Genomic DNA, 23,701 nt, shown 5'->3' on the forward strand with positions numbered 1-23,701 from the left:
TAAAACAATTTAACAAGTTTAATATTCAACGAAGTTAATAAATAAACCGTGTATGCAAAGGCTTAAGCAAGGGATCGGTAGGTTACTGTCGGAAGGGATGAGCAATAGGGAGGAATATAGGGTATTAAGAGTGTGAAAAGGCACTGTAAGGGGAGGGGCGAATACAATGAGGTAGAGAAGTAAATGCCTGTTTGAAGAGCAAGGTTTTTAGTTTGTTTTTTTTAATTTTTGGGTACAAGGTTCCAAGCGGAGATCAGGAGGCATAGAGTTCCAGTTTGAGAGTCCTGCAATAGATAGTGCTTGTTCTCTTGTGGATGAAAGATGCTTAAGTTTAGGGGAGGGTATATGTAAGGTTCCTTTGTAGGCAGATCTAGTGGGTCTGATTGAGAAATGGAAGTGGAGGGAGTCGTTTAGCCAGTGAACATTTTGGTTGTATAGGGTCTTGTGAATAATAGTGTGGCTCTTATAGAGAATTATGAAGGAGATAGGGAGCCAGTGGAGGTCTCTTAGGATAGGTGTGATGTGATCCTTTCTGCGTGTGTTACTGAGGATTCTGGCAGTGGCATTTTGTAACATTTGAAAGGGTTTCATGGTAGAGGCAGGGAGGCCTAGAAGGAGCGAGTTACAGTAGTCTATTTTGGAGAATATTAAGGCCTGAAGGACAGAACGGAAGTCATTGAAATGAAGGAGAGGTCTTAGTTTTTTTAGGACATGTAGTTTGTAATAATCTTTCATGGTAGAGTTTATGAATTTTTTTTTAAATTCAATTGGTTGTCTATGATAACGCCTAGATTTCGTACATTTTGAGAGATGGGTGTAGTGAGGGGTGTGGGGGTGATGAATGGGGAGGTATTGATAGTCAGGTTAAGTGATATGATGAGGAAGTCAGTTTTAGCGGTATTAAGAGCAAGATTTAGATTTGTAAGGAGATGGTTGATTAAAGATCTGGGATAGCTGTCTCACTTCAATGATTTGGAGAAGGAGTCTGTGATGGGGATAAGTATTTGGACGTCGTCCACATAAATGAAATGAGTAAGACCTAGGTCACATAGGAGTTGGCAAAGGGGTAACATGTAAATATTAAAGAGAGTAGAGGATAGCGAGGAGCTTTTGGGGTACACCTCGAGCTAGGTTGATAGCTTCGGATTCACTGTTGCCTACTTTGACCTTGTAGTGTCTGTTATCAAGGTAGGATTCAAACCAGCGGAGTGCAGTTCCTGTTATGCCAATATTAGTGAGTTGGTTTAACAGAATTTTGTGGCTGATGGTGTCGAATGCAGACGAGATGTCTAGCATGGCTAGGAGGTAAGAGGGCCCATTATCAATACCTGTGAGAAGGGTGTCTGTGAGTGAGATAAGCAGTGTTTCAGTACTGAAGAATTTACGGAAGCCAAATTGAGATGGGAATAGAATTTTATGTTTCTCTAAGTGTTCGGAGAGTCGGGTGTTGACAACATTTTCCAAGAGTTTGGCTAGGAAAGGGAGGTTAGAGATTGGCCGAAAGTTGGAGAGTTCAGAGGGGTCGAGATTAGGTTTCTTTAGGATGGGTTTGACAATGGCTTGTTTTAATGTGTTGGGGACATTACCGAGCGAGAGGGAACAATTGATGATCTCTGCTAGGGGTTTGGCTATTATGTTGGGGATAGTTAAAAGGGATTTAGTGGGGGATGGCATCAGTTGGATGTGAGGCCGGTTTAATTTTCTTTAAAAGAGATTCTATTTCAGATGTTGAAGTAGTCTCGAGGCAGTCTAGGCAGGTGCTAGTGTGTTTTGGGAGGGGGTTAGAATAGGATGTGTGAGAGGGAAAATTTACCATTAGCTTAGAGATTTTGTTATTGAAGAACTGGGCAAGGTCATCACATTTGCTTTTGGAGTCAGTCTGATAAGGGTGGGGGTGAAGGTTTTGGTAAGGTCAGATACATATGAGAAAAGAGCTTTGGCATTGAATTGAAAGTCATGAATTTTAAGTGAGTGGAAATCACATTTATGTCACGCATCCTCCTCTGTAAGCAGTTGGAAGGGAATGGCTTCAGCCATGGCCCTAACAAACCCCGCAGATTCTCAGGGGGTGACTGACGCCACTCCTCTGGCAGGGAGGGCTCCAAGAGGGAGGTCGTCCAAATAATCGGAGGACGACTCCATGGAATCATCTCTCCAAGGGTCATAAGGCCTTTCCTCCTCATTGGAGGAGGCTGATGCCCCTCACAGGCGAGGCCTGTGAGGGGCATCAGCCTTGGGCTCCGATGGCTTCGGAGGCCTCGAGGGCACAGTGGGAATAGACAGTTCCCCTGGCCATCGAGGCCACAGGAACGGCAAGGGTATGGGGAACCATGGTCTTGGGAACACGGTACCGGCCTTATCTTCCTCCTCAGAATACCTGAGGATCGGGATCTCTCCGGTGGGGGGCATTCGTGGCTGCTGGGGAACCAAAGGCCCCTCGGGTATCGATTGCATCGATAGGGCACCTAAAAGGACATCCAGGTGCTCCAGCAGAGGTGCTAAAATTGATGGCGGAGGCTCGGGCACTGGTATGGGGGCTGGTGGCACTGGCAGCTCAATGCTCTGAAGTGCTTTGTACACTGCGGACTGCACCCTGCGGTTCAGCTCCTCCTGAAAGTCTGATGTGGCTAGGACTGAGGAGGGGGACGAGGCAGCACCAGCTCTCCCTCAGGTCTCCGAGGTGGTACGGTGCCTGGCACCGATATCGGTGGGGAATGCCTAGGATTCCCAGGGGCATCGGAGGATGGGGGTCTCTGATGGCCGGTGTCGCTTCAGTGGCAGCACAGCAGCCACCGGTGCCGCACTTGATCTGGAGCCGTGCGTTGATGGTAGCCGGTGGCGATGCTTGTGGGATCTCTCACAGTGCTCGGCCCGGTCTTTCCCTGGTGCCGAAGAGGTGGAAGACCCCGCGATCCTTGAAGTGGTGAGAGGAATGGCAAGAGGGAGCGTATCGAGAGGCTCCCTGCAACCTCTCGGCGTCGAGGGTTCCGACGCAGGAATAGAAGGAGCAGACTTTGCAGAGCTGAAAGGCTTCTCCATCTTATCGAGGCGTGCATGATGGCCTTTGGGAGTCATCTGCTCACACAGATGACACCCATGGATGTCGTGCGAGGCCTCCAGGCAGAGGATGCAAATCTCATGCGGATCATGATGGACATGGTCTGCGGGCACATGAGAAAAAAATCGGCGTGTGGTTGATGACCAGTGGTCACTGAGGCAAAAAGTCGGGAATCCACCGCAAAAGTGAAAAAAAAGGCAATAATCTACCACACAGAGGAATCACTGACTATGAAGAGGGACCCGACAAGGAAAAAAATCAGGAAAAAGACCCGATACTGTCAAGAAAAATAAGAAAATAGAAGAGCTCCACGAACTGCGAGCAACTGCACCACGGAAAAGAAGAGACTGAAGGGGGGATCTTGCACGGATGCGCCGATAGCGGTATGCTGGGCATGCTCAGTCTGGTCAAAGCTTCTAGAAACTTTGACAAAAGTTTTCCATGCCAGACTCCATCGGATGATGTCACCCACATGTGAGGACTACCATCCTGCTTGTCCTAGGAGGAAGCAGAGTTGCTTAACTGTAACAGGTGGTCTCAGAGGACAGTAGGATGTTAGTCCTCACACATGGATAACATCAGATGGATCCCAGCAAAGAGAACTGATTTGGTTGGCTTATTGAGCATGCCCAGCATGCCCTACACCATGTGTCCACGTAGGGCCCCTTCTTCAGTCTTATAACAAAATCAGATTTAAAAAACAAAATAAAGGAAACCCAATTCTGCGGGGTGGCAGGCAGATTTTGTGGGGACTAACATCTTGCTGTCCTGTTACAGGTAAGCAAACTCTGCTTTCTCAGAGGACAAGTGGATGGTAGTCCTCGCACATGGTGAATCCCCTAGCTACAGGCTGCTCCCATCAAAAAAGGAACCAGACACCAACTAGGTGCCAACGGTTACAACAGTGCTGTTGGTATCAGAGGGGGAGATGGCCTGAACCCAAACAATGGGCCCAAGGCAGGGAGAGCTGGGTTCTACACCTCAAAGAGATTCAGAAGGACAGACTGGCCAAACCTACTGTCATATCGGCCATCCCTATCCAAACAATAGTGAGATGCGAATGTGTGCAGAGAACGCCATGTCACAGCCTTGCAGATCTCAACGGGAACTGCTCGCAAGTGGGCCACAGATATTACCCATGGCACTGACAGAATGAGCCTTGACAGGACCCTCAAGATGCAGTCTCATCTGGTCATAACAGAAAGAGATGCAATCTGCTAGCCAATCGGATAGTGTCTGTTTGGCAAAGGCAACTCCCAAATTATTGCTATGAAAAGAAAAAAAGTTGGGTGGACTGTCTATGGCAGTGGTTCTCAACCTTTCTAATGCCGTGACCCCGCAATACAGTTCCTCATGTTGCGGTGACCCCTCGCCCCGCCCTCGCCCCGTGAGGGTGGGGTGAGGGCGGGGCTTTGGTCATATGGGGGCGGGGTTATGGATGGGGTTGGATTTTAGTGCACACTTATCATTTAATTATGACATTTATAATGTGAATGTAACTCAACTCACCATAGGTTCTCACATGCATGGCACACTGACCCATGATCGTCACGGGGCTAGATGTAAAAGTAGTTTGTATCCACAGGAACCCCCCTGACCCACAATAATGGATGTAAAGCAGAATTATGACATTCCCCATACAACTCACCCTACAAAAAAGATATTCTGGTTCTAGTGACATCTCAGTAACAGCAACTCAAACTCCTTCTATTTCCAGGCTCAATAGCCCTACTTATGAAAAGACAGCAGTTTACCACCAATGCATGTCCTCTGAGAAAACACAACAAATAAGACCGATACAAACGCTAGCAAAATATCTCATCTCGGTAACAGACACAGAACCGACCTAACATACTCCCAGGATCTGTAGTAATGCACATAAACTAATCCGCACACAGTTACACCTGTATTATGGAATACACTCAAACAGGAGCAACCCTATCTATGAAAAGGCAACACTACAAATATTAAATCAGGTCCTAAAAACCAATACACCTCTTATTAGGAAAACAGAACTAGCAAGCAGCTATAGATCCCCACACAGAAATAATTGTAAAACTATACTAATAAGCAGAATAAATGTTTCAAAACAGCTATGAACATCCAACAATTAAAAACGCATAAAAACTATTAAACATTCTCCAAACACCAATAAAATATTTCAAAAAAGCAGACATCACACAATTAAAATGGCAGTCAAGAAAAATAAACTTAAAAAGCCACCTTTACTTACCCCCTCCAGCAGCTCTCCTACTCCCCTTCCCTGCAGGCCGTGGCACTCACCAGAAGCAGCAGTAGAAGCTAAGCTCTATACTTATGGTCCTCTTCCTTAGTGCCCATGTCTCTCACACACACACACCATACCAGTCATGCCCCCATGACCAGTTTCTGTCTCTCACACACCAATCATCTCCCAAACAGTCTTTGGCACACACACACCAGTCACCTTCCTGAACAGTTTCTCTCATGCCATACACACACACACACACACAGGCTTCCCACTCCCGTGTTCTACTTACATATACGGGCTTCTCACTCTCATAATCACTTTCTCACACACACACACACCAGTCACCTTCCTGAACAGTTTATCTCATGCCATACACACACACACACAGGCTTCCCACTCCCGTGTTCTACTTACATATATGGGCTTCTCACTCTCATAATCACTTTCTCTGTCTCTCTCTCTCTCTCACACACACACACTCACTCACCAGTCTCTCACTCCCATGCTTGTTCTCTCCACATGCACAGGCTTCTCATTCCCATAATCACTTTCTCTCTGTTACACACACACCAGTCTCTCTCATTTCCATGCTCACTTTCCACGTGCACAGGCTTCTCATTCCCTGAATCACATTTTCTCTCATTCACACACACACACCAGTCTTTTTCTCTCACACACACCATCACCTTACCAAGCAGTCTCTCTCTCTCATGCATGCACACTCACCCTGGTTTCTCACTCCCATGCTTTCTTTCACCCCCACAACACCAGGCTTCTTACGCCCATGCTTTCTCACATACCCAGACTTCTCCCTTCCATGCTTTTTCTCTCTCTCACACACACACATCAGTCACCTCCCTGACTGATGTCTCACACTCTCACATACACATCAGTCATCTCCCTGAGCAATCACTTTCATTGTCTCTCACATACACACACACACACACATCAGCTCTCTGACCAGTCAATCACACACAGGCTGGCTGGCTGCTTCTCTCTCTTTCTCTCACTCACTTCCTCTTCTCCCCCGAGCACAAATGGGAGCTGCAGCAGCCTCCACTGGCCAAGAAAGAAGAATCCCATCGGCCGCGGGAGGCTCGTGCTGCTCTCTCCTTTCTCCATTACCGGCTGCTTCAACTGATCGGGGGCCGATGCTGCAGCCGCCGCCGCTGCTACTTTTTCGCGCGGCTCTCTCTCCTTCCCGCGCACCACGATTCACTTCCTGTTCCGGGTCACGGGAGGGGCAGGCGCAGGAAGAAGAAAAGGCCCAGCCGCGGGTGCAGAGCTTCTTCTAGCGCCGCTGCCGTTCCCGCTGGGCTTGAACGTGCTGACAGCCCGGCGGCAACGGCAGCGGGAGAGACCGGGAGCGCGCGACCCCTGCGTTTTGGGCGTTCGACCCCCGCCGGGGTCGCGACCCATAGGTTGAGAACCGCTGGTCTATGGGCTTCTGTCCTCTCCAGATAGAACATAAAAAATTGCCATGCTGGGTCAGACCAAGGGTCCATCAAGCCCAGCATCCTGTTTCCAACAGAGGCCAAACCAGGCCACAAGAACCTGGCTAAGGCTTGCTTGCAGTTCAAACTGTGTAGTGCTTGTTCACCTTGGTATGAATGGGGCCTGGGAAAAAACGTTGGCAGGACGATAGACTGGTTAAGATGGAAGTCCATCACCACCTTAGGCAGGAACTTAGGGTGTGTGTGCAAGACCACCCTGTCATAATAAAACTTACTATAAGGTGGATAAGTCACTAAGGCCTGAAAGCTCGCTGACCCTGCGTGCTGAAGTGACCGCCACCAAAAATCTGACCTTCCAGGTCAGGTACTTCAGTTCACAGGAGGGCAGTGGCTCAAATGTAACTTTCATCAGCTGAGCTAGTACCATGTTGAGGTCCCAAGACACAGTGGGAAGCCTTAGGGGAGGCTTCAATTGAAGCAGGCCCTGCATGAAACGGATAACTATAGGCTATACAGAGATGGGCGCACCTTCCATACCCTGGTGGTACGTGCCAATCGCACTCAGGTGAACCCTAACGGAACTGGTCTTTAAGGCAGCTTCTGAGAGGTGCAGAAGGTGGTCAAGCAGTTTTTGCGTGGGGCAGGAGAACAGATCTAGGGCCTTCTGCTCACACTACATGGAAACCCTGCTCTACTTCAGTCCGGAGGACTTTCTAGTAGAAGGCTTTCTAGACGCCACCAGGACCCGAGACATCTTCAAAAAGATCAAGCTGTTGCAGGATTAATCTCTCAACATCCAAGCTGTGAGTGACAGGGCCTGGAGGTTTATTTTATTTATTTTGGGATGCCGCAGCCTGTTCTAAGCTTGTTTGATAAGATTTGGGGAAGTCCCCAGACTAATCTGTTTCCGGATGGTCAATTCCCACAGGAGTGGAAACCAGACCTGTCTTGGCCAATGAGGAACTAAGAGGATCATAGTCCTCTTGTCCTTGCGAAACTTCAAGAGTGTCTTTGCCAATAAAGGAATTGGAGGATACGTACACAGAAGACCCTTGTCCCAAAGACGAGCCAGGGCATCCAAGGCTGGTTTGCTGTCTGTCCCGTACAAGGAGCAGAACAGTTACCTGCCTGTTACAGGGGGATGTGAACAGATTTACTTCTGGGCTCCCCCCAGAGGCAGAAGATCCGATTTGCTACCTCCTGGTTCAGGGACTACTCATGGGGTCTAAAGGTACGACTCAGTCTGTCTGCCACCACGTTCTCCGTACCTGCCAGAATCATTGCCCTTAGCACCATCCCGTGGGACAGGGCCCATGACCAAATCCAGACCGCTTCCTGACATAGGAGGAATGATCCCATACTTCCCTGTTTGTTGACATACCACACTGGCTGTCCAACAAAGTAGTCCTGATCCAAACAGACAACCAGGTAACGATCTCTGAAAGCCCAGAGCGCGTACCTGATTGCCCGGAGCTCCAGAAGTTGATCTGGCAACAGCTTTCCTGAGATGAAGCGGAGAGATCATCTTGGGATAGGAGCAATGCCTACTTGCGCCTGCCCCAATGGTAGCACCAGTTTCAAAATGGCAACAGCAGACCCAACCCCACCCCCCACCACCATTCGCTCCCCTTGCAGCATTTTATAGTACAAACAATGGCATTAGCACAGTCTAGTAATTGTTTATTCTTCGTGGTTCTTCCTTCCATTCTAATTTACCTTATCATACTGGCACACAACAACATTTTCTGTGTCAAACAGCTCCTGTCCTTCCTCATCACTCACATCATCTTCACTGTTGAGGGGCTCCTAGGTGAGACAACGAAAGTTTTATAAACCCAGGACAGTAACACTATTCAGAACTTTTACGATGAAATGATTTTGCCATAAATCTCTGAAGTCTGGTGTGGGTGGCCATCCACAAATGAAAGTTAGGAGCCCAATAGTTCCATCCTTCCCATCTTGCTATCAGTCACCTGCTGGATGGCCACAGAAATCTTGGAAGCGTGATGACTACATGGCTACTCACTGTTGAAACACAATGGTCACATTTTATTCTGGTTGCCTGCCACCTTGGATCATAACTTAATTACCAACAGGCCAATACAGTACAGTGCGCTCCGGCGGAGCGCACTGTACTGTATTGGCCTGTTAACCCGCGATTGGACGCGCGGGAATACCTAATAGGGCATGTTGATGGCCCTATTAGGTATTCCCGCGAGATACAGTAAGTAAAATGTGCAGCCAAGCCGCACATTTTACTTTAAGAATGTAGCGCCTACCCAAAAGGTAGGCGTTAATTTCTGCTGGCGCTGGGGAAGTGCACAGAAAAGCAGTAAAAACTGCTTTTCTGTGCACCCTCCGACTTGATATCATGGCGATATTAAGTCGGAGGCCCCCAAAGTTAAAAAAAAAGTTAAATTAAAAAAAAAAAAAAAATTGAAATGGACCTGCGGCTTGAAAACCGGATGCTCAATTTTGCCGGCGTCCGGTTTCCGAACCCGTGGCTGTCAGTGGGTTTGAGCACCGACGCCGGCAAAATTGAGCGTCGGCTGTCAAACCCGCTGACGGCCGCCGCTCCTGTCCAAAAAGAGGCGCTAGGGACGCGCTAGTGTACCTAGCGCCTCTTTTTGCCGCTGGCCCTAATTTAAATAAATTAATTTAGTGAATCGCGCGCACAGGAGAGTGGCCTGTGCGTTCGCCCGCTCTCCCGCAACTTTTACTGTATCGGCCCGCAAGTGTGTGAACCCAAGAATCGCTTCAAGTTGCTAAACAGAAGCTCAGTAACACGTGCTGATGTTAAAGCACTATGAAGTCCTGCCTGTAGACTAATTTATTAAAGCATGAGCTTTGGAGGACAGAGTCCACTTCGTCAGATGCATGACGTGATGTACAAGAGATGGGTAAAATATATACAGAACAGAGAAGGCACTGGATTAGGCAGGACATAGCAACAGTGTTAATAGCATTATAGTATAGCTTACTGACAACTGCCCAATCAAATACCTATTCAATTCGTAAATTCAGTAGTTTGATTTAAAGTTTTTCAAAAACCAGCAGCTTCATTGCTCATCTTGTCAAAAAGACAGTTCTCATTAGGATCCCAACACGGACCCCGTGTTTTGCCGAACAGGCTGCGTCGGGAGGGATGACAATTTCAGTAACTAAAAATAAAGTAAAAAAAAACAAATAACCTTAATATTACTTTACAAGCAAGGACCAAAGGGAGAGTTACCGTAACACATTTTGCCGACAGACATTCCTTCTAAATGACAGCTCAGTCTAACAATTCATATGGCAAGGAGAGCGGATGGCAGAGACGGAAGCAAACATTTAAAGAGACCGTAGGAAATGGCGCAAAAATTCAAACCACTGAGGGAGTCCAGCTCCTCACAATTCCTAGCCAATCCAAGGGAGGAAACAGTCATTCGTAAAAACAAAGTGCAGTGGATAGACAACCAGTAGAGGATTAAGCATTTAAACAAAATATTGCCATTCTATTTCAATCCATTTCTGCTCTTTACATATTTCCTACGGTCTCTTTAAATGTTTGCTTCCATCTCTGCCGTCCACTCTCCTTGCCATATGAATTGTTAGACTGAGCTGTCATTTACAAGGAATGTCTATCGGTGAAATGTGTTACGGTAACTCTCCTTTGGTCCTTGCTTGTATAGTAATATTAAGTTTATTTGTTTTTTTTTACTTTATTTTTAGTTACTGAAATTGTCATCCCTCCCGACGCAGCCTGTTCGGCGAAACACAGGGTCCGTGTCGGGGGACCCTAATGAGAACTGTCTTTTGACAAGATGAGCAATGGAGTTGCCAGTTTTTGAAAAACCTTAAATAAAACTACTGAATTTACGAATTGAATTGGACCTGCTTAATTTCTTGCACTTCCTTGGATGTGTGTATATTGAAATTTTGGAGTGCAATTTCTTCTGCTCCATTTTTTGTATTCTGTATTTATTTTACCCATCTCTTGTACATCACTTCATGCATCTGATGACATGGACTCTGTCCTCAAAGGCTCAAGCTTTAATAAACTAGTCAGTCTACCATGTGCCACTCGACTCCTGTCTTTTTGATTACACCAGACTAAGATGGCAATCCCTCTGATGAAGTCCTGCTTGTGTCAGGTATTTTCCAAACCCCAAATTATCTGAATGCAAGGTCAAAAAAACTACAACCACTGTGAAAAAGGAGAACACAGAATCCTCATTATCCACACTTATGCTGTAATCAGCACTTAAGATTTCATGCCATCTTTTTAATTTTCTCAGGGGGAAAAAAATGTAAAAAACAAAAAAACCCACTCCATCATAACTACCTATAGATTCTGCTGTGACACAAATAGGGAACACCAAGCTATCAAAATGAAAAAGTTCACATGAGATTCTGGGAAACATGCCCACTACTCTATGTACGCAGACATGCTCGCAACTGAAGCTGGAAAGTGTCTGTCACACACAACATACATGAAGCCTGTGCATGATACAGGCTGTTTGTACGTGGATTAACAGAACTATAAATTACACTAAAGTTTGTATATGCTCCCAAGAAGGCGTCTAGCCAAAATTCTTCAATGATGGATAGAAAACCGAAGAGTTGTCGTATTCTTACAGAACTTACAAAACTACTCGGACCAAAACTGAGTGGCACTTCAGATCTAAATTTCACAATTTAGGTCTAACTCGATCAAGAAACATGCTGAAAGCAGAATGTAAGAAATGCTATGCTGCGGCAGACATGGGAGTTACCTCTCCTTACCAGCAGATGGAGTTGGAATATAAAGACTCTCTCTGTGCCATCACTACTTACATGTGGTGGAGACAGAAAAAGCCACTATTCTCATGATAAAAGCCGCCAATTTACAAACAAGAAATTCAAAAGTAGAAACAATCCGGGGGGGGGGGGGGGGGTGAGAGAGAGAGAAGAGATACCTACCTCTTCCATTTTCAAAGCAATAGAGGACAAACCATCAGAACAAATACAGGAGAGAGTGTACATTTTTTGTAATTATAGCTTACAAAACTTCTAAGTACATCAGACCTTTATACTGACCAGAAAAAAAAAAAAAAAAAAAGCGCAACTCTTCACCACGGGTAGAGTCCAGACTTCCAAGGAGGGTCCTGGACTGGTGTAGCAGGACTTGAAAGGAAATCAGGTAAGCTTAAAATTTCTCCTTATCCTGCCTACAACAGTCCAGACAACTGGAAATACCAAAGACCAATTAGATTGGGAGGGTGGAAGTTAGGACCACTCAGAGTACACCTGCCCCAAAAGCATCATCTTTAGCATGAAGACCTAATCTGTAATGCTTAATGATTAGATCTTCAGGCCGCCTTATAAAGTGTCCTCAGGACGGATGGCCATCACCTCTGGCCAAGACAACTGGGCTCGAAGAAGTTCTGGAACATGATGACCCTTTAGAATATAAGCTGAAATAGTTTTCTCTCTTATCCACCCGCTAAAGTAGCTTTAGAGGTCACCTTGCCTCTGCACGGTCCTCCAAATAAAACAATCTGTCCAACTTAGGAAATTAATTCCTAACTTCCAGATACTTGAAAATTTGATGGACAACCAAAAGCCTCAAAAACATTTTGCTGCCCTGACACACTTTCCTGGAAAAGGCAGGCAGAGAAACTGATAAGTGGAAGACAAACTACCTTTAGCAAGGAAGATGGGCCTGGATGAATAGAGAGACAAAAGCTTTAGGAAAAGATCTCTATCATAGAGCCTGAAGATCAGAAATACACTTAGCTGAACAAATGGTGACTAGAAAAACTGCCTTTAAAGAAAAATCCTTAAGAGAATCATGTTTCAGATATTTGAAGGGAGATGCTACTAAAGCTTTAATAACCAAATTAAGATCCCACTGAGGAACAAATGGCCTGAAGGGGAGATGCATTTTTACTCCACTAAGGAACTGAGCAACAACCAGATGAAACAACTGAGATCACTTGGGCTCTACCCCATAAAAGGTGAATGCAGCCACTTCAACCTTTAAAGAATTTAAAGCCCAACCTTTACTGAAGAAAGGTCAAAATGTTCTAGATATCCGCTCACCAAGGACCATTCTCTGCAATGCGCTTCAAACAGACACCACACCCAAACAAGCTAGGAGATGCTCAGTTCTTACGTGCCTTTACAGAGCAGAAATTATAGAGGAAGTGTAGCCTTTCCTGCATAATCGTTACCTTTTACGAGCCAAGACATAAGATAAAATGGAGAGGGATCCTCCATAACGGGACCGTGAATTAGAAGACCAAGTTCATGTGAAACATATAGGGTAATTAATTCTTAATCTCATTAGATTTGGATGCCAAGGTCTTCCTGGCCAATCTAATGCCATCAGAACTTGAGAATGTTCCCTTTATTTTTCTTAAGGTCCATCCTATCAGTGGCCAAGGAGTGAACACAAACTATCCTCTTAGCCATGGCTGGACTAGGGTGTCTAACCCTTTGCTACTGAACTCTGTATCGACGAAAGAATCAGTCAACCTTGATGTTCTTGCAAGTTGTCAAAAGATCCATAAAGAGTTCCTCATTGTTCCACCATTTTCTGAAAGACTTCTTGACTGAGCACCACTTGCCTGGATCCAGAAGATTTCTGCTGAAAAAATCTGCTTGAACATTCTCCACACCTGCAATGTGCATTGCTGAAATTTACAGAATATTTTCTTCAACCCAAGGAAACAGGTTAGTCTCCTTGGATACCCCCCCGGCTCCAAGTACACCGTTGCTTGTTTGCTTAGAATACAGCAGTTGCATTATCAGAAATAACTGACTGATCTTCCTCTCACTAAGAGTAGAAAGTAGTACTAGGCTAGCTGAATTGCCCTGGTATCTACCAACCTGTTGATGGTCCAAGAGGCTTCCTCTTAGCACGAACCTGGATTTATCCGATTCAGACAGGCTTGCATCCATGGTGACTAGAATCTACACCACATGCTTCAAATCCACACCCTTCGCTAAATTTGGATGTATGGACCACCAGGAAAGACTCCATCCCACTGGACCCTGGAAAGGTCCAATAATCCTGAGATTGAGATGACAGAGAGAAGATAAAACTGAAGAGGTCACATGTGGGCTCTGGCCCATGGTACTAGGTATAATATGGCAACCATGAAGCTCAGAAGCTGAAGATAATCCCAAATTCTAGGAGCCCCTCAAGCAGAGAACTTTTTCACAGAACCTATGATCTTGGCCACTAGCTCTGAAGTTAGATATGCATAGCCAATCTTCGTATCGAATTGAGCTCCCAGGTATTTTGGGGAGAAGGAAAGATAAAGCTTGTTCTTTGGAAAATTGATTATCTAGCCTAAGCCTTCTAAAACTTGGACAACTCTGTCAGATAATCTGATACCTTCTTGATAGGATTTGGCTCTGATCAATCATTGTCCAAGCAGAGATGAACATAGAAACATAGAAATGACGGCAGAAGACGACCAAACGGCCCATCCAGTCTGCCTAGCAAGTTTCACACTCTTTTCTTTTCATACTTATCTGTTTCTCTTGGCTCTTAGTAACCTTTTGGTTCTATTACCCTTCCACCCCCACCATTAATGTAGACAGCAGTGTTGGAGCTGCATCTAAATGAAATATCTAGCTTAATTAGTTAGGGGTAGTAACCGCTGCAATAAGCAAGCTACACCCATGCTTGTTTACCCCGACTATGTAATTCATTCCTTGTTGGTTGTCTGTATATAGATCCACTTTTCTTCATTCCCCCTGCCGTTGAAGCAGAGAGCTATGCTGGAAATGCTTGAAGACTTCCTCCCCTGCCGTTGAAGCAGAGAGCTATGCTGGATATGCTTGAAGACTTCCTCCCCTGCCGTTGAAGCAGAGAGCTATGCTGGATATGCTTGAAGACTTCCTCCCCTGCCGTTGAAGCAGAGAGCTATGCTGGATATGCTTGAAGTGTCAGACTTCCTCCCCTGCCGTTGAAGCAGAGAGCTATGCTGGATATGCATTGAAAGTGAGGTATCAGGCTTATTTGATCTGGGGTAGTAACTGCTATAAAAAGCAAGCTACTCCCTGCTTTTTTGTGAATGCAAATCTTTTTTTTTTTTTCCCACATTCATTTACATCCTCTAGACTTTATGGATCCACAGTGTTTATCTCACGCCCCTTTGAAGTCTTTCACACTTCTGGTCTTCACCACTTCCTCCGGAAGGGTATTCCAGGCATCCACCACCCTCTCCGTGAAGAAATACTTCCTGACATTGGTTCTGAGTCTTCCTCCCTGGAGCTTCAAATCGTGACCCCTGGTTCTGCTGATTTGTTTCCGACAGAAAAGGTTTGTCGTTGTCTTTGGATCATTAAAACCTTTCAAGTATCTGAAAGTCTGTATCATATCACCTCTGCTCCTCCTTTCCTCCAGGGTGTACATATTTAGATTCTTCAATCTCTCCTCATAAGTCATTCGATGAAGACCTTCCACCTTTTTGGTCGCCCTTCTCTGGACCGCCTCCATCTTGTCTCTGTCTCTTCGGAGATACGGTCTCCAGAACTGAACACAGTATTCCAGGTGAGGCCTCACCAAGGACCTGTACAAGGGGATAATCACTTCCCTTTTCTTACTCGATATTCCTCTCTCTATGCAACCCAGCATTCTTCTGGCTTTAGCTATCGCCTTGTCACATTGTTTCGCCGACTTCAGATCATTAGACACCATCACCCCAAGGTCTCTCTCCTGCTCCGTGCACATCAGCCCTTCTCCCCCCATCGAATACAGTTCATTTGGATTTCCACTCCCCATATGCATGACTCTGCACTTCTTGGCATTGAATTTCAGCTGCCATATCTTTGACCACTCTTCCAGATTCCTTAAATCCCGTCTCATTCTTTCCACTCCTTCCGGCGTGTCCACTCTGTTGCAGATCTTAGTGTTATCCGCAAAAAGACAAACCTTACCTTCTATCCCGTCCGCAATGTCGCTCACAAATATATTGAACAGGACCGGTCCCAACACCGATCCTTGTGGTACACCGCTTAAAACCTCCCTCTCTTCAGAGAGAGCTCCATTTACCATCACACATTGTCTTCTGTCCGTCAACCAGTTTGCAATCCAGGCCACCACCTCGGCACTCACTCCTAAACTTCTCATTTTATTCACCAGTCTCCTGTGCGGGACCGTATCAAAAGCTTTGCTGAAATCCAAGTAGATGACATCGAATGCTCTTCCTTGATCCAATTCCTTGGTTACCCAGTCAAAAAAGTCAATCAGATTTGTCTGACAGGATCTTCCCCTGGTGAATCCATGCTGCCTCTGGTCCATCAATTCTCCCGACTGTAGATAGTTCACTATTCTCTCTTTCAACAGTGACTCCATTACTTTTCCCACCACCGAAGTGAGGCTAACCGGTCTGTAGTTACCAGCCTCCTCTCTGTTCCCACTCTTGTGAAGCGGGACCACCACCGCTCTTCTCCAATCACTCGGCACCACTCCCGTTTCTAGGGATCTATTGAACAGGTCACACAGCGGACTCGCCAGCACATCTCTGAGCTCCCTCAGTATCCTGGGATGAACTTCATCAGGCCCCGTGGCTGATGAGGTTCAGCCATGGGGCCTGATGAACCATTAACACCTCCACTCTCAAAAAAGGCTGCTAAAGCCACAATTATTTTGGTGAAAGCTCTTGGCGAGTCCAAAAGGAAGCACTCAACTGAAAATATTTCCCCAGGATACAGAAAGTGAGAACCACTAATGGTCTTCCCTGATTGGAATGTGGAAATAAAAATAAAAATTGCCATACTGGGTCAGACCGAGGGTCAAGACCAATAACCCTATTTCCAACAATGGTAAAATGGCAAATAGATCCCATGCTGCTATCCCATAGTGATAAGTAGTGGCTATTCCCCAAGTCTATCTGGCTAATAACAGTTTATGGACTTCTTCTCCAGGAACCTATCCAAACCTTTATTAAGCCCAGCTATGCAAACAGCCTTAAGCATATCCTTCGGCAATGAATTCCAGAGCTTAATTGTGCATGAAGAGACAAAAAACTCTCTCTTTTTTTTTTTCTTGAATATGCTACTTACTAACTTCATGGAGTGTCCCCCGAGTCTTTGTATTTTTTTGAAAGTGTAAATAAACCGATTTACATATACTCATTCTATTCCATTCATGATTTTATAGAACTCTAATCATATTCCACCTCAGCTGTCTTCAATATGCCTCCAAAAGATCCAGTGACTAAAGAAACTTGCCCTGTTGGGACACTACTGACCAAAGAGTCTCCACACAGAAATGAGAGATGTGAAGACTGCTGTTCACTCCTTTCAGATCAAGAATAGCTCTGAATGATCCATCCCTTTTTTTGGAACTATGAAGTAAATGGAGCAACAATCTTATCCTCATGGCTAGCATGGAACCGGACTCACCGCCTTCAACAGCTGAAGCCTGCTTAGTGTGGCTTGAACTGCCAATCTTCTGGCAGGTGACACACAAGGAGAAAACAAAGCCTTGGAAATTGGAATGACAAATTCTAGGGAATAAACAAAGTGAATGATCCACAAGACCCACTGGTCTGAGGTTATGTGGGTTCCCTCCTAGTAAAAAATTGCTGCAGACTTTCGCCTACAGCTGGCACCAAGGGGGCAACCTACGGAACTTCATTGGAAAGTGTGACCAGCACAAGAAGAGTTGGCCATCTTGGGTGTAGCTTTCTGGCTCCCACAAAAAGGACCCATTCCTTCTCTTGAATTTAAACAGTTGGGATGAACACTATTTCCCAGTCCTGTATCTTCTTGAATCCTGAAATTGGCCACAGCTTAAGACAGTAAAAAAAAAAAAAAAAAAAAAAAAAAAAAAAAAGAGAGACCCTTATCTTCAGGAAGTTTAAGGAGTCCCAGGCTCTTAACTACCTTTTCAATATCCTCACCAAATAAGTTTTCCCTTAAAAGGAAGCTTACATAATCAAACTTTGGACCAAGAATCTGCAACCCAGTACAGAAGTCAAAGAAGCCTAGCTCCTACAAATGAAGCCACAGACTTACATGAAACCCTGATAACTACTTACTTGATAATTTCCTTTTCTTTAGGTCAGTCAGATAAATCCTGAAGAGGGTTATGCACCTCTACACCAGCAGATGGAGACACAGCAAACTGACATCACAGTATATATATATACCCCTGTAGTAACATCGGCCTGCCAGTATCATCTTCAAAAGCAACTGTGGACAGACTAGCAAAAACCTGATTAAAAACAGATAACCATTTCCATACTCGGCCATCAGGCAACACTGAGCTCAGAAAAGAATGTAATAACATTAGTCTAGGGACTGGATTAACAGTTACCAGTAATCCCTGTAATATGTAGTCATACAGGAGGACCATACTATAAACATCCAGCAGCCAAGGGAGGGAAGCTGGATTCATCTAACTGTCCTAAAGAAAAGGAAATTATCAGGTAAGTAGTAATTTCTCATTTGTTAGCATCCAGTCAGATGATCCAGAACAAGTGGGATGTGCCAAAGCTACTCCCAAATAGGGCAAGAGACTGCCCTATGTCCAGTCAAAACTGCACATGCAAGGCTGCATGCTCCCGTGCCGCACATCCAGACAATAATACCTGGAAAAGGTGTGTAAGGAGGACCACGTCGCCACTCAGCAAATGTCAGCGGGAGACAGCAACCTAACTTCTGCCCATGACACTGCCTAAGTCCTAACCTGACTAGGTAACGGCTTGCAAGCATCAACGTATGCTGCTGTGACTACCTCCTTAATCCAGCGGGCTATTGTAGCCTGAGGGGCCAGTTCTCCTTGTTTAGTACCGCTGTGAAGAACAAGCAAGCAATCTGTTTTCCGTAAAGTCTCAGTAACCTCCAGATACCGGATGATATGTCTCTTAACATCCAAGGGTCGCAACAGACGATACTCCTCTACATCACTCTCTGTCCAGAGACGGCAGGCAGATGGACTGATTCAAGTGAAATTCAGTGACCACTTTCGGTAATAAAGAAGGAACAGAACGCAGCTGTATCGCCCCTGGAGTTACCCAGAGGAAAGGTTCCCAGCAAAAACAAATTTAAAATCATGAGAGATCTAGAACAGATAAATGTGAATCAGTTATTTACTCTTTTGGATAATAGAAGGACTAGGGGGCACTCCATTAAGTTAGCATGTAGCACATTTAAAACTAATTGGAGAAAGTTCTTTTTCACTCAATGCACAATTAAACTCTGGAATTTGTTGCCAGGGTTGTTGTTAGTGCTGTTAGTGTAGCTGGGTTTAAAAAAGGCTTGAATAAGTTCTTGGCCCGCCTTCACCTGAGGGATGGCCCATGAATATGCCTAACACCTCAGGGAGTGTTTATGATCTAGAACCTAAAACTACTTTAACTGCTGGAGTCAGAGAAATACTGAGATCCTGCAGGTGCCTCTCAGTTAAGTAGCAGTGCCTCAAAGTTTTGTTCTCTGACTCCATCTGCTGGAAGGGATGAGTAACAAGAAAATACCTAAATGGTGTTCAGTGCACCCCCTTACAGTTAAATGTCTTCTATACTATTTGAATGTTAGGGACCAGCTAACTACCTTATTTACAGTGGCTGTAGCACTGACAACTGGGGGGAGTGAAGTCTGCCTAGCAATTGAAGGGGGTAGGGGAAATATTTATGCTGGTTCTCTAAAAACTGAAAGCTGCAAATTAGCAAAAAATAAAATAAAAATTAGTGAATCAATTTCTTTACAATTTAATTTCTAATCATATAGGGCCCTTGTTTCTATTTACTTATTATTATTTTTTAAGACTTGGAGTTCAATGCCTAACTCGTTAAATGCAGAACATTAGGAATCTAATATTTTGAGAGCTTTTGCAAAGACCTTTATGTTCCTAATCTTAGTGCTGTAATTCACCATTTTCTTTGCTGCTATTTTTTTTTTCATATGTTTATACACAGAAATGAGAAACCCCACAAAACAGAGGGGGGCAAGAGTCAGGCCTATTCAACCCCCTCACCCCCCCAATTGCAGAATAAAGGGGCAGAAGCAATTCCCCCTTGCTCCTGCCCCACCAAATGGTGCCAGCAGGCCATGAGGCTGGTGCGATTTTGACACAGACTCCCGGTGGAGCAAGAGCAGGTGGGTAATTGTTCTTGCCCCTTAGACCTGCTGATAGGGATAAGTAATTGGGGGCAGAGTCGGGGGGGGGGGGGGTTGGTGGTAGTCATCTGAAAATGAAACCAAATGAAAAAAAATGTTTTAGTTTTGCTTTTGAAACTAAAGTCCATCTCCACTTAACAGCAGAGATCCCTGCTTCAAGAAATCAGCTGGAAGGCAATAGGGATTCTGTAAATGAACAACAATTCTCTTGTAATTAAATATCGAATACACCTGTTCTTGATCACTGTTTACCTCTTCGACCTGTCCATCCTCTCCTCCATCTTTTTCCTTGTCTTCTTCCTCTTCATCATCGTAGTCCTCCTCTTCCTCTTCCTCCTCTTCAGAGGATGTGTCGCCTGCTCCATCCACCTGTAGCACCAATGGCTGCTGTGGCTGCGCCTGCTGCTGCTGGTGCTGGCTGGCTACAGTAATCTGTCCTTGTGCTGGTGTTTGTGCTGCTACTGTGGTAGGGATAACCTGGGTCTTGTTTCCCGTAAATAGGATCTGTTGAGGCTGGATAATCACGCCTGTCTGTTGTGGGATTCCTCCAGAAATTGGAGCCAATACCTGAGGCAAAGATAAATATACAACAGATGTGAAATTACAGATGTATTTGAAAACAATCTGTCGTAAAGCAGAGTTACTTATCTGTAACAGGTGTTCTCACAGGACAGCAGGATGTTAGTCCCCCTTCAGACTCGTCTTATAGTAAAAGTACAGGTGAAAAATAAAACAACAAATCGCGAGCGAACCCAACTCCGCGGGGTGGCAGGCGGGTTTCGTGAGAACTAACATCCTGCTGTCCTGTGAGAACACCTGTTACAGGTAAGCAACTCAGTTTTCTCACAGGACAAGCAGGATGGTAGTCCTCACATATGGGTGAGTAGCGAGCTGAGGATGCCCGAGCAATGCACCAAATGCACCCAAAGAATTGCAACAGGCACAACAGGGGTGGATTTGGGTAGGAGGGCATCCTGAAAACCCTGAACGGGTCGCTGGTAGGATGTTGGGTAGTTAAGCTGAGAATAAGTAGCGTAGGATAGACTGGCCAAAAATGGAATCTTGCCGACCAGCCTTATCCAAGCAATAATGGGCTGCGAAGGTATGGAGAGAGCTCCAGGTCGCAGCCTTACATATATCTATAAGTGGCACTGAATGAAGGTGTGCCACTGAGGTTGCCACGGCCCTTAACAGAGTGTGCTTTCAGACGGTCTTGTAGCAGAATGCCTGCTTGCTGGTAGCAAAGGAGATACAGACCGCCAACCAGGAGGAAAGGGTCTGTTTTCCCACTGGATTTCCCAATTTGATGTTATCGAAAGAAACAAATAGAGTGGACTTCCTGTGGGCTGATGTGCGCTCCAGATAAAAGGCAAGGGCACGTTTGCAGACCAGGGAATGTAGAGCCTTTTCCCCTGGGTTTGAATGGGGCTGGAAAGAAAGTAGGTAAGATGATGGATTGATTAAAATGAAATTCCGACCCTACCTTTGGTAAAAACTTAGGGTATGTATGGAGGACCACTCTGTCATGTAGAATTTTAGTGTAAGGCGGGTAGGTGACTAATGCCTGTAACTCACTAACTCTGTGAGCAGATGTTATAGCGAGAAGAAAAATTACTTTCCAGGTGAGAGAGCAAAGATTGCAGGAGTGGAGAGGCTCAAACGGAGGTTTCATGAGCCGCCCTAAGACCACGTTAAGGTCCCAAGCGGGAGCTGGAGGGGGCAATGGAGGTTTCAGGTGGAGCCAACCTCTCATGAAGCATGTGTGACTAAGGGCTGTGTCGAAATAGAGACATCTCCTACTCAGTTGTGGAACGCGGCTACCGCACTGACATGCACTCTTATAGAGGAAGTTTTCAGGCCTGATTCTGACAGATGCCAGGGAGAGTCCAGAAACTACACAGTGGAACAAGTGAAGGGGTCTATGAACATGGACATGCACCAGACCATAAACCTTTTCCACTTAGAACGATAAGAGCGTCTTGTGGAAGGCTTTTCTGAAGCTACCAGGACTCGGGATACCGACTCCGAAAGGTTAAGGGGTTGGAGCATTAACCTTTCAACATCCAGGCCGTCAGGGATAGGGCCTGGAGGTTGGGGTGGCGTAGGCACCCATCGTTCTGAGTTATCAGAAGCGGATCCTCCCCTAGAGAGATGAGCCGGCAAACTGATAGGTCCCGGAGGATTGACCAGACTTGGCGTGGCCAGTGAGGGGCTATCAGAATCATTAAGCACTTGTCCCTTCGTAACTTCACGAGAGTCTTCGATATGAGTGGAAGTGGAGGGTACGCGTAGCGGAGACGGCTGGATCACGAGAGGGCAAAAGCGTCCCTCGGCTGTGAATGGCAGCTGCGAGTGAGGGAGCAGAATTTCTCTACTTTGCGGTTGTGGATGGATGCAAAGAGATCTATTTGTGGATACCCCCAACGTTGGAAGTTGGTGCCTGTTACCATGGGTTTGAGAGACCATTCATGCAGATGAAAGGTTCGACTCAACTTGTCCGCTAGAACATTGTCCACGCCCAAGTAGGTCGCTCTGAGGTACATCGAGTGGGAAAGAGCCTATGCCCATATTTGTGCAGCTTCCTGACACAGAAGGTAGGAGCCCGTTCCACCTTGCTTGTTTATTTACCACATCGCCACCTGGTTGTCGGTCTGAATCAGGATGGCCTTGTTTGAGAGACAATCCTGAAGACTCTGAGGGGATATCTGATCGCCTGAAGCTCCAGGAAATTTATCTGATGTTTGGCTTCCTCTGGAGTCCCTGAGTCTGGAGGCTGTCGACATGAGCACCCCAACCTAGGTTGGAGGCGTCCGATGTCAGGATAATTTGAGGTTCTGGAATTTGAAAGGGAAGGCCTTGAAGAAGATTGGAGAACTGCATCCACCAGGCCAGTGACATGCAGAGCTGCTTGGTAACATGGACAATGCAGGACACTGAATGATAAGCCTGAACCTACTGGGACTTCAGAGTCCATTGCATGACTCATGGCAAGACGTGCCATTGGAGTGATATGTTCAGAGGATGCCATGTGACCCAGCAAAATGAGGAAATGACTAGCTATCATGTAATCTTGATCCTGGAGGCATTGCGCTAGGGACATGAGTGTAAGAGTCCGATCCTGAGGGAGGAATGCTTTCGCCTGCACGGTGTCCAGGTCAGCTCCTAAGAGGGATAGGGTTTGAGATGGAACTAGGTTGGACTTGGGATAGTTGATCAGAAACCCGAGAGACAGCAATATATGGAGAGTTAGACGTAAGGAGGCTAGTGCATCCTTTTGAGTTGGAGCCCTCATCAGCCAATTGTCGAGATAAGGGTAGATATGGACACCCTGACACCTCAGGTAGGCCGTGACCACTACAAGGCACTTGGTAAAGACTCGAGGTGCGGATGCTAGGCCGAAGGGCAGTACCTGGTACTGGAAGTGCCGGGGTCCGACTAGGAATCGAAGGAATTTGCGGTGAGACGGAGTGATCGAGATGTGTGTGTACGCTTCCTGAAGATCCAGAGAGCAAAACCAATCTCCTCTTTGCAGAAGAGGAATTAGAGTGCCCAAGGTTACCATCCTGAACTTTTCCTTCTGTAAATACTTGTTTAATTTTATTTATTTATTTATTTATTTTTATTTAGCATTTGTTTATATACCGAGGTACAGCTGACATAGCCTTCACTCCGGTTTACATTATAACAAACCAGTTACATTTAACTTCATAACAGTGTGACAGAGAATGAATCAGAACATTAACTTAAAAGTCAATAAATACATTGAACCATTCATAGAACAAAAGTTATGAGTGTAAGCAACACTTGAAGTAGACGGTTGAAACCGTTAGAGAGAAGAGAGGTTTTCTGCAAGACAGG

The 23,701-nt window shown here is 45.7% G+C and overlaps 1 protein-coding gene across 2 annotated transcripts in view; it reads right to left on the reverse strand.

Moving 5' to 3' along the window:
* The window catches only part of GTF2A1 (general transcription factor IIA subunit 1), a 100,826-nt gene that overhangs the window by 8,923 nt on the left and 68,202 nt on the right, over positions 1–23,701 (reverse strand). For both annotated transcript variants that reach the window (XM_029597708.1, XM_029597709.1), the window contains exons 7-8: positions 20,096–20,410; positions 8,459–8,548 (exon numbers count right to left, since the gene is read on the reverse strand). In XM_029597708.1, the coding sequence (XP_029453568.1) occupies positions 8,459–8,548; positions 20,096–20,410 (405 nt within the window). The remainder of the gene's footprint in view (positions 1–8,458; positions 8,549–20,095; positions 20,411–23,701) is intronic.

Source organism: Rhinatrema bivittatum, chromosome 4 (genome assembly GCF_901001135.1).
Source record: "Rhinatrema bivittatum chromosome 4, aRhiBiv1.1, whole genome shotgun sequence".
NCBI lineage: Eukaryota > Metazoa > Chordata > Amphibia > Gymnophiona > Rhinatrematidae > Rhinatrema > Rhinatrema bivittatum.